General features: G+C 37.9%; 1 protein-coding gene across 1 annotated transcript; it reads left to right on the top strand.

The window, feature by feature from the left end:
• Window positions 1-4,117: 4,117 nt before the first annotated feature.
• Window positions 4,118-8,636, top strand: scpp8 (secretory calcium-binding phosphoprotein 8). The gene is made up of 3 exons (XM_069160906.1): window positions 4,118-4,206; window positions 4,436-4,515; window positions 6,268-8,636. Exons 2-3 carry the CDS (start codon window positions 4,456-4,458, stop codon window positions 6,694-6,696), a joined length of 489 nt encoding a protein of 162 aa, XP_069017007.1. The 5' UTR covers window positions 4,118-4,206; window positions 4,436-4,455; the 3' UTR covers window positions 6,697-8,636.
• Window positions 8,637-10,975: the final 2,339 nt, after the last annotated feature.

Genomic DNA, 10,975 nt, shown 5'->3' with positions numbered 1-10,975 from the left:
TTTAGCAATTATTTTCCAGAAGGACCCCCAGAACACTGATCAGAAGAAGTGAACTTAGTGAATCACACCATAATGACTTGTGTAAAGAAAATGTTGACTTTGTATTTCATGATAGAACTTGATACTTTTTGAATGGGAGCCTATTGGAGCCAAATGTTTCTGGAGCAGCCCCTCATGGCCCTCAGAGGTATTGCACTTTAAGGAATGTACGCATTGGCTTCACATTTCAGACCTAAAGGCTACGACCATTTTTATATGCAGTCAGTGGGTTTTACAAGCTAAAAGATGAAGACATTCAGACCAACTGGTTGATTTGGCAAAGGTACATCCGGATAACCACTCTGCCTCCTTTAAAGACCAGCGCACGCTGATCCCTTTATCTTTTCTCCAGGAGAGTCTGAGACAGTCTCAAACAGAATGGATTTTGTTGGAGATGGAGATTATTTTACAACTACTATGAAACGTTACTCATCACTCTTGCTGTTGGAAACTTGCATTTAAAAACACTTCATACAGGCGAGTAATCTGTTGACTGCTTACTATTACCACACTATAAATTTTACCTATAGGTCAATTAGGACTAATGTCACACAAGATCAATATATAAATTAACTCTGTGAACATTAGCAGAATGTTAAAATCCTGACATAAGACTTAAGTTTAAAACCCATTGCTTTCTATTGAATAAAATCCTTATCATTTTGCCTTATATTAATGGAAGGTTGCTGAAAAGTTGCCTTCAGCAAACAGTAATTTCATCGTAATGGCAACTCCAGCAACATCTGCATTACTTCTGAAAACACAGCAATGATACAATAATTTGCACAAGTGAATATCATTAAATGTCCTCTGTTAATATTAATTGTACTGCATATGAATGCTGGGTTTGATGCATTGCTGATTAGTTAGATTAGTTATAGGTTTTCTATGCTTGTGGTTAATGTTTATATTAGCTGCCATGGTTACTCTCTTATTTGATTTGATTTTATACACTTTATTAATCCCCGAGGGGAAATTTCTTCACTACAGCAGGGGGGCTCTCAGGGGGGAGATGCTGCAGCAGGCTGCCACTAGCGCGGCGCCAGGTAACCTGACCTGAGGTGCATGTTTTTGGTTGATGGGAGGAAGCCGGAGAACCCGGAGAGAACCCACGCAAGCACAGGGAGAACATGCAAACTCCGCACAGAAAGGCCCAGGACCGGATTCGAACCCAGAACCTTTTTTTTGCTGTGAGGTGACAGTGCTAACCACTGCACCACCGTGCCTCCTTAGATGTCTAAGTGCTTCTACATGAAGTCTCAACTATTTCTGAATTATTTGTTGCATCGATCTGTATTTGTATTTAAACTTCTGATGTGACATTTTCTCATGATTCATCTTGTTCATGTCACACTGTGGTGATGGAGTTATTTCCTCACGAAGAGGAGAGAGGAAGAGAAGAAGGGAGAAGTATTAGAGTGATGAAGTAACACAGTGGTGTCTCACGCACACACGCAGGTCTGATCAAAGTGTGACTCCACTCTGTCTCTACTGTAACATTCCACTGACTGCTCAACACTCCTGCAGTCTACTCAGTGCGTTGTGTCAGTCCTCCATCACGTCAGACTTTTTTCAACATTTATCATTTCTCTGTCACGCCAAACTTTTTTCAACATTTATCATTTCTTCATCACATCAGAATTGTTTCAAAATTTATCATTTCTCCATCACTTGCTTTCACCACTTAAATTTCAGTAGAACCTTCAACACATTTAACACGTCAATGTAGAACGCTAATATCAGACAATTCTGCCAAACTCTGGATAACATCTCATGCCAAGGTTTTAGATTCTTTCGTTCTGCAATCACAATTTTTTCAAAGACTGTTTAGTAACAGCCTAAAAATATTACAACTATCTTAAAGTCTGCCCTTCAGTCATTAAAACCTCCAATCCTTTATGCTAAAGCATACTGCCCAGAACAAACATAAGATGCTTTATTTTTGTGATTTTGAAGTGTCTTTGTAATTTTGTTTACCTTATGGTAGGCTAAATAACACAAACATATCTCTGTAACAGTGTCAGTTATTAAAGTGTAAGATTTTTCACACTTACAGCTACTTTACCCTTTGACCCCAAAGGGATTTTCAGGGTAATTTCACTACCTTCACTTTCAATTCAATTCAATTCAATTCAATTCAATTCAATTCAATTCAATTCAATTCAATTCAATTCAATTCAATTCAATTCAATTCAATTCAATTCAATTCAACTTTATTTATATAGCGCCAAATCACAACATAGGTTATTTCATGGCACTTAACACATTAAAGTCCTTACAGCAAGGCTTTACAATATTATACAGAGAAACCCAACAATTCAACAATTCCCACATAAGCTAGGAGGGAAAAAACTCCTCTTTAAGGGAGAGAAACCTCCAACAGAGGGAAGGAAAAACTCCCTCTTAACAGGAAGAAACCTCCGACAGAACCAGGCTCAGAGGTGGGCGGCCATCTGCCTCGACCGGTTGGGGTGAGAGGAGAGCAGAGAGAGAAAAGGACAACATAGAGATAGAAGAGAAGAACTGTTGGTGGAGACGACAAATGCAGGGCAGAGACATGCAGCTCCATGACGAGACATCTGGAAAAGAAAGAACAGAAACTACGCGAGCGAGGGAACTGAATGGAGACAACAGACAATAAGAAAAAGATATGGGAGAGAAAAGGATGGTGAGGTATGAGTCAGTTAAAGAGTAGGAGGAAAGAAAAGAAGCTCAGCATGTAACAAGGTGTAAGCAAGTAAGCTCATATCTTGGTCATAACCATTCATGCTTTATCTTGTTCTTTTTCAGAACAGTCTTGGCTATCCAGATATTTCATCATTTAATTTGATTTGATTGATTTTATATAGTAGCCTTTATATCAAGGGAAAAAAAATTCGAATGAAATTGCAGAGAGGCAGTAGAGATTTCTTTATAATTGTGTAGAGGAGATTGTCTGAACCATGTTTGTGGGAAACTCAGTGACTTTGCAATTTAAACAAATATGTGCTTAATACCTGACGAAAAATAAAAGTCATTAATGACTTCAGGTGGCCAAGGGCTCAAACCAGGGACTCACACTTGGTGTACATAACCCTGTGATATGTGCTAATAACTCGGCTGTCAGGTAGGCCCACAAATACGTTATTATCTAATTGTGTTCATACAAAGTGGGATGTAATGTCAGCCCTATGTTGAAGACAGTACCAATGTCACCTGTGATTTCAAAACCGGATTAGCTAAAAAAGGTTTTGTCGTACAGGGAGACGATGGATATAATCAAAGAGAGTACGTTTTACTGTTTTTTTTTTTATATATACAGAAGCTTGTGAAATGATCGGGACTTCAGTCAAGAGAAGGGGGGGTGAAATTGGACACAGCGCTAAATACAGAGTGTAACGACGATGCCACTTCAAAGTTGATTTTCTGTACAACACTTTGTCCCAAAGATGCGCCCTGATATTTCTCAAAATCGATATCTGCTGAGTATCTCTGATAAAAACTGGGAAATAAAACCCAATTTGCATCCATCAGGTTCAAAGGGTTAAGAAAAAATAAAAGGAAAGGACTGGATGTGACAACATTAAAGGCGTTTATTTCATAGTGAATGTAAACCAGAGCAGCCTCAGACTCAAAATTAATTTCAATACACCCCACTTCTGACCCTATTTCTCTACACAGTCAACGAAATGACTCTCAGAACCTATTGTATGTACCGTATATGCAGATGGCACCCGTCTAATCACATCAACACACAGAGCAAATCACAGTGACTGAAACAATATAACAGGAGTTCAACTTTTAAAATTATACAACTTTTAAAAAGTTTGTTGTTGCAGCTTGTTGCTGATTATTTAAATATCTACTTTAAACATTTGCCCCCAAAAAAGTCATAACTGGTCAACCACAATGAACAATCTAAAATAATCTAGGTGATGTCTGAGTGTGGTAAACCTCCTGCCCTGCTCTCCTCTCCACTCCAGCCCCGGGAAACCCAGTCTTACCCAACCCTCGTCCGTCAGCGCCCTGCCCTGCCCAGCCTCCGTGCCCAGACAGTATATATGAGCAGCAGCCTGCACGGAGCTCACACATCTTTCTGCGCTGAAACACAGTGACCACAGCTGCACAGAATCCCATTGATTTTATACAGGATTTAAGAAAACTTAGAAACAACACAGCACAGATCTGGTAAGATATTTTTTATTTAATAAAAACACAATTTAAGTTTATACTTTATCATATTATGTTAAATAGGTTTAGGAACAACTCACCAAGTATTTTACTATTTCTTTAAATAAACATGGATGTTTTAATTTCATTATTAACTTTTCAGTGTAAATCTGATTTTCATGCAAGCCCACTAACAGTGAATGGTTTCTTGCAGTTGATTGTTTTTGTTTGTGGCTTTCCTCTGCAGCAGACAGAAAACAATCAGAAATGGAGTTTCTGAAAACCGCCCTTGTCATCGCCTTTCTTACAACAACATCTGCTACTCCGGTAAGTTAAACACAAAAACACTGCCAACTTCTCCATCCTTCCCCCTCACTTATTCTTATCTGTGTATCACTGTTGTGTTTTACAGTGGTAGAATTGAACTAAGTACATTTACTCATGTGCTGTACTTGTACAGTTTTGAGGTACTTGTACTTTACTTGGGGATTTCAGTTTTATTCTACTTGATACTTAACTATTTTTTCTTTACTTTACTAATTTACATGAACAAAACAATTGATTAGCTCAGAAAATATAAATCATTATGGAAGGTTTTGTTAAAGACTATTTAGTTACTCCAGTAAAATTAAACTTTTCACGGTTTCATCTAAAAAACTAATTAGCAAAATTGTCACAACAAAATCAAATGTTAAAGATGAAGTCCAAAAAGTGAACTGAAATTTCTATACTACAACTTTGTTTTTTTCCTCTATCTTCTCTAAATCTTCATCTCTTGCCCACCTACATGTTTCTAGTGACCGTAGGCTGTCAGAGCGCAGAATGCACTTTTTTTTTCTCTAAGTGAGGAAATCAATTGTTCGTAATTCTCTTGATATATTTCAGTTTGCCCTATTACATTTACTGCATTACACTAAATACAAACGCAACACTACCTGCATCTGATTCAAATTAAAAGCCCTAAAGTGTTTCAGTAAATGGAAAAATCTTTCATCTCTTAACAAGGCCTTTATTCTGAAACAGTCGCAGGAATGTGTTGTGACAGAAATCAGACACTAACACTTCCGATGAGTAATCTAGAACAAATGTTGAAATTGGCAGGATTATATCGTCAACTTTATTAAATTAAAGCAAATGAAATATATATTATTTACAGTTGTATGTAAACTTGCCACCGCAGGAACAGTGGTTACACAACTTTGAAAATGAACCACAACGTAACCATTCGTGTTCACCTTCATGTGTGCTCACATCACAACTGTGCTCAGTACTTCAATAAATAGCACTAAACTCCTGCTGGTCAACCCTACCACTGTACCACTGCATTAAACTCGTTAACTGTAGTAGGTTTTTGAGGGCTTTTACTTTAATTTAAGTGTTTTGAAACAGGCAGTCAATGATGTTAGTACTTCTTCCACTGCTGGTGTTTTACTGCTGTAGTATTCAATCCTTTTCTACAGTCAAACTGCAGTCATTTCCTATTATGAAAAGATTACAGACTCTCGCTGTGTTCCAAATGACATACTTCCCTTCGTACACTAACAAATAGTGCTCTCACATGTTAGGACTCAAATCACGGACTGCCGTTCTGCTCTGACTGGAAATAACCTCAGCATGTGAACACATTACCCGCCACAATATCTGTAGCTTTAATTATTTTACACAGAAATTAACGTGTTTTTGTTTCCTCTGTTTAACAAACTCAATAGCAACACTTATTCTTCTGTCTGGCAGCACGAGTGAAAAATAAACACTTTTGTGTGGTGTTCAGGAACAGCAACAGCTTCCTCAAACGCCTTATTTAGAAAACTATTTACGTTGGTGGCCCCGCTCCTTCCTCTACGTAGCCAAGATGGTGACCGTTTAGGGTGGAAAGTGCCCAACGTTTCACAGTTCTTTTTTGGACCATTTTGAGTGCAACATTCTGGTACTTGTAGTTCACTGCATGTTTCTGTACTTGACAGTGTGAACACACTTATGCACTCATAATAGAGTGTAGAAGTACGCCATTTGGAACACAGCATCTTGTTCCCGTGCTTTATTTGAATTTCTGAGTGTAATTTGGTTTTCCCTCCACAGATGGGTCGGCACCGGCATCATGATGCTGACATCACTGACCAGGACCGGACACAGGGATGGCTGAATGGAAACGACAGGCAGTTTTCCCGGTTTAGTCATTCTTCTAGCCAAGAAGACTCCAGTGAATCTTCAGAGAGTCAATCTTCAGAAAGTCGATCTTCAGAGAGTTCCTCCGAGGAAATTATCATTCCCGACCCGACCACGCCAGCCGTGACCACCGCTGCCATGACGACCATCATTACAGCAGAGGGGAGTACGTTCACCCCCGAACCAGATGCAAACGGAACAATTGTGATGGAGACAACGCCCCTGACAGCAACACTGACCCCGCCTCCTATTAATGTGACATCACCGTGTAATGTCACTGGGTGTGTTATAATCGATATTCCAACACCGACTCCCATCACAGAAAACAGAGGAGACAACTGAGGAACTGTCACAACAATTCATATACATCTTAAAGTGGTGTCTTGTTCAGGACGTTTTTACGTCTATTTACGACAGTTTACTTTCAGAGTGTCAAATATGGGCTGGCCTCATCCAGTTAAGAAAAAAATAAATTCTTAGTAATTTTTCTAACGTGCATCTTTTTGCTGTGACTTTGAAATGTCCTTTTTATTTACCAACATATAATGGTTTTAAGAAAGGAGATTTTGTGAATCTATTTGACTGGGATATGTATCTAGCAGCGGTTGCACCGTTGCACCTGACAGGTTCCACCACATTTTCAGTAACTCTGGTCACTTAGTGAGATAGCTGCCAACAGTCTTCTGCTTAATCCACTTCGTTTTAACTCAACATGTTGATTTTGTTTGACAAACACATGATTTAATCTGATTTAGAGGAGGATATGCAAATGTGTAGAGAAAGAAATTAGGGAGGATTGATGATGGGTTAAACAATCAATTTCCAGAAATAGCAGGTAGTGAGTTAACTGATAAACTGTGACTGATAAATGATGAATATGCAGAATGTACAGCAGGAAGTTTGTGGGTTTCCTTTTAGCTCTGACAATATTTTTTAGCACATAAATAGCAGAATCAATGAGCCTCTGAGCTAAAAGCCTCCCCAGATAGACTGTGACTACACAGTAAACATTCATAACCTGCATAACATTCATGGTACACAGCAAACAGGAACTTCTAATAGCTTATTCCTCACACTTTTTATGGTGCTAGTTTTCCAACATATAAGCCAGAAAAGGGAGAAAAACAACTAGGTTTAAAAGAGAATAGCTACTAAGAGACCAACAGACCATTTGGTGAGCCTGTATGGGGTCTTGCTTTCCTGATGTCTTTTACATTTTTTTCTGTTGTCAATATGGCTTTTATGTTGGTGTTGCATGCTTCTATATCTTAGATTAGCTAAAACATGATTGACTCCACTTCCATTTTCATACCGAGGTAAATTAATTCAAATTGAAGAACATGTAGAACTTCAGACAGAAAAATCTCAGAGATCCACTTCAAAAATACAAAGATGCCCTTCTGCATGGGACTTAAATTATAGGAAGAGCAGTGAGTGGAATGAGACACACAGTCTGAACAGATTTAAAATAACTGACCAGGTCAGGTAATGTTAAAATAATCAGCTCCCCTTTAGAGACTGTCTACTACTACTGGTACCCCCGAGTACTTTGGAATTGGATTTTCAGGAAAATAAATGTATCCTGGTATATTCATATATATAAGAGCTATTTTGTTCGTTTATTTGTAAATCCATCATTCTGTTTTAAATGTGTATTCAGTCATCATGTGGTACAGAGAAAAAAATAATAAAGGTTAAACCACTTGGATGTGTTTATATATGGTGATGTAGTATATACAAATCTGTGACTTGTTTGAGTGTTCACTGCACCTTTAAGTCAGGATACTTTGGTTGAATTTCATAGTCTGTAAAAAAAATAGGTTTCTTCCAAGGATCTGCTGAAATATTGTAAATATACGGCCTCATTGAAACAGGAAGATCTGACCAGAATAAAGTGTAAACCAGTGATTGTTACTGCAGAGAATTGTGCACTGAAATATTATAAAACTAAACAAAAAATGAAATGTGCCTGAGGTGCCCAGAGTATGAAGAATGTATGTATCCCACAGCAGTGTGTTTATAGACTGTGGCGGGTGTGTCATGTTTGTCTTGTTAGCTCTTGTCATTGCATGACAGGGCTTCTACCACAGTGGGTTTGTATAATTGTGGCTTTTGAATTTATCTTTTCCCTAATTAAATATAGCATACAAGGCCAAAAAACAATACCTTAACATTGTTGTTTTGATTCTGCTTTAAAATGTGTTGTACTTCATTTTGTTAGCTGGATTTAATGTGTTGTACATACGCTCTGATTTTTCTACTAAAGAGAAATAAACCACCTAGGATACATTGAAATGTTCATATTTGTCAAATCCTTTACTTCTGATTAGAATTGAAAAAGCATGTTTATACAGTTTGACACATTTTAGCATGAATATGAATATCACATCTTTTTGTAGCCTGTTTTTAATTATATACTTTATATAAAACCTTAAAAAATATACATTAGATATCAGTGTTGGAAATCTGCCATGATAAAGTTACCTCAGTAACTGAAGAGTTAAAGGTTATTATTTAATTCTAACAAATATGTACTGGAAAAAACACAGGAAATAAAGTGACGGTTCCATTTAGGCAGTTTTATATATTTAATATATAAAAGATAATTTTACAGTGCGCTAGCAGTATCTATAGTCATTCATCTAATCTTGATCCTTGTGTTGTTTGGTTGCTTCCAGGTTTTACTACATCCATCTCTGAGACTGCTACTTTAATACAAAAGAGGACAATGGAGTTCATTTTTTTGTGCACATAGCATGGAAAAGTGACATCCAGAAAAACAGAACAGCAGTGTATCAGTCTGCAGACCTTACTGTTTTAGTGGAACTACTTGCTACTTGCATGGTCCCCATGAAAACATACCACCAAAATTCTCTGCCAGGATTAATGAATGGTGAACTGACCTTTTAAAGTCACATCAGAGCTTCCTCTTGTATCCTTCGTTGCACTTCTGTATTTGCAAGTATGATAAGATACTGATAAGATAAGAACACAAGAACACAAGAGCCTGTCACAGGCTGGCTCAGGGGAAGACAAAGAGGAGAGGACAACACATGACTTGTAACTAAAGATTTACAAACAGTCATTCCCCTTGAGTCTGAACATGTTTTTTTTTATGTCGTTTTCTGATCACTCAGCAGGATGGCTCGCTCGATCTGTCTGGACGGGCATATATCCGTCGAGCACTAGGACCCAGGCGTCAAGTGAGGCAGGAACCTCACCTGGGCCTCTTTCCTGCACATCTGAAAATCACCACCAAACGAAGGCCGGCAGGCTCCCTTTGTTTTAAAAGAGTTGTTGAAAAACATGGTTTTACTCGTGAACAAATATAAAGATGAACTGTGTCTTTTAGCTCTTTAGACAAAATAAAAGATGTGTTAATCAATTGTTCTTTTTAACATATTAACTTGGCCTTTTTTTTAATAAATAGCCTCCAGGCACCTACATATGCTTCCAACTGAGGGGAAGGGCTTTGTTTCAGGCCGAAAGGTATTTGCTTTTGTTTGTAAAATGTGGTTGTAAAGTTTCTTTTGTATATTAATTTGTTTGTTTGTTTCCTTAGTCCTTTTATCAGACACTTTTTCCACCATTTGTTAGGTTTTAGTTGTTTAAATACAAAATTGTTTGGGCTGTTTTTCTGTTTAATTTCTTCCCAGTGTGGCTGTGGTTGGGCTGCCAGGGAGAACAAAATCATGGCAGTCTTTATGCATGTTTTGTTTGAGTTTCTTTAAGTTTCAGCATATTGTAGTGCTGTGAAATAGTTTGTTTTAGCTCCAATTAGTTTGTTTTGCAGTGGCGTTTATTTGTTGTACACCTTACTTTCCACCAGCCTCCCTGACAGTGCAGTTTGGACCGACATTCTTTATTTCTTCTGGTTGTTAATTTATGGTTAATTCGATTTGTTGTATTAAACATAGTTATTTCAACCACTTCATTATTCCCTGTGTTTAGTTGGAATATCTAGTCAATTGGAGATGCGTATTATTTTTGTATAACGTAATGAAGCTCACATCTTGGTCCACATCGGTCTCAAGTTCCAGTTTATTCTGGCTCCTTGATATTATCACCTGGTCACATATCAATCTATCTAGGTATCGCACACGCACACGCGGATTCTCCTACAGGAATCAATGAAGTGAACCTGAAGCCCCTGGTAAACCTTTTTCAATGCAATTGCCCCATCTAGTGGTAAAAGTATTTTATTACAGTCGATGTCAGCGGTTGACTTCAAACAGGCAGATGTGGACCTGTGGGTATTTGCACAGCCTGGAAAACCACATCAAGGCTACAAATCTATATTTCCAAATAATTGAATACATACAAATAAATACAATAACCAATATGGGAAGTAATATAGGATGTCCACATATTTTGGTGTGTTCATGTGTTGTGCTCCTTATCTCCAAAAATTAGATGTGGCAGCAGTTTATGTTTAACCCTTTCCTGTTTCAGCACAATTAAACCCTCCTGCAGAAAACCTCCTCCATGAAGAAATTGTTATTCCAGTTTGATGAGGACGAACTTGACCACAGAGCCCTGCCCTCACTTTTGAGATGGAACACAAATGTTACCAAACATCTGTACTGCGCCTCACTGTTACTCTTGACTGTATTCTTGCAGC

The sequence above is a fragment of the Embiotoca jacksoni genome, unplaced genomic scaffold (assembly GCF_022577435.1).
Source record: "Embiotoca jacksoni isolate LCO1_2020_lvr unplaced genomic scaffold, fEmbJac1.0.p SCAF_10, whole genome shotgun sequence".
NCBI classification, from domain to species: domain Eukaryota; kingdom Metazoa; phylum Chordata; class Actinopteri; family Embiotocidae; genus Embiotoca; species Embiotoca jacksoni.
The sequence above is the reverse complement of the archived record's forward strand: the minus strand, read 5'-3'. Positions and strand labels throughout refer to the sequence as shown.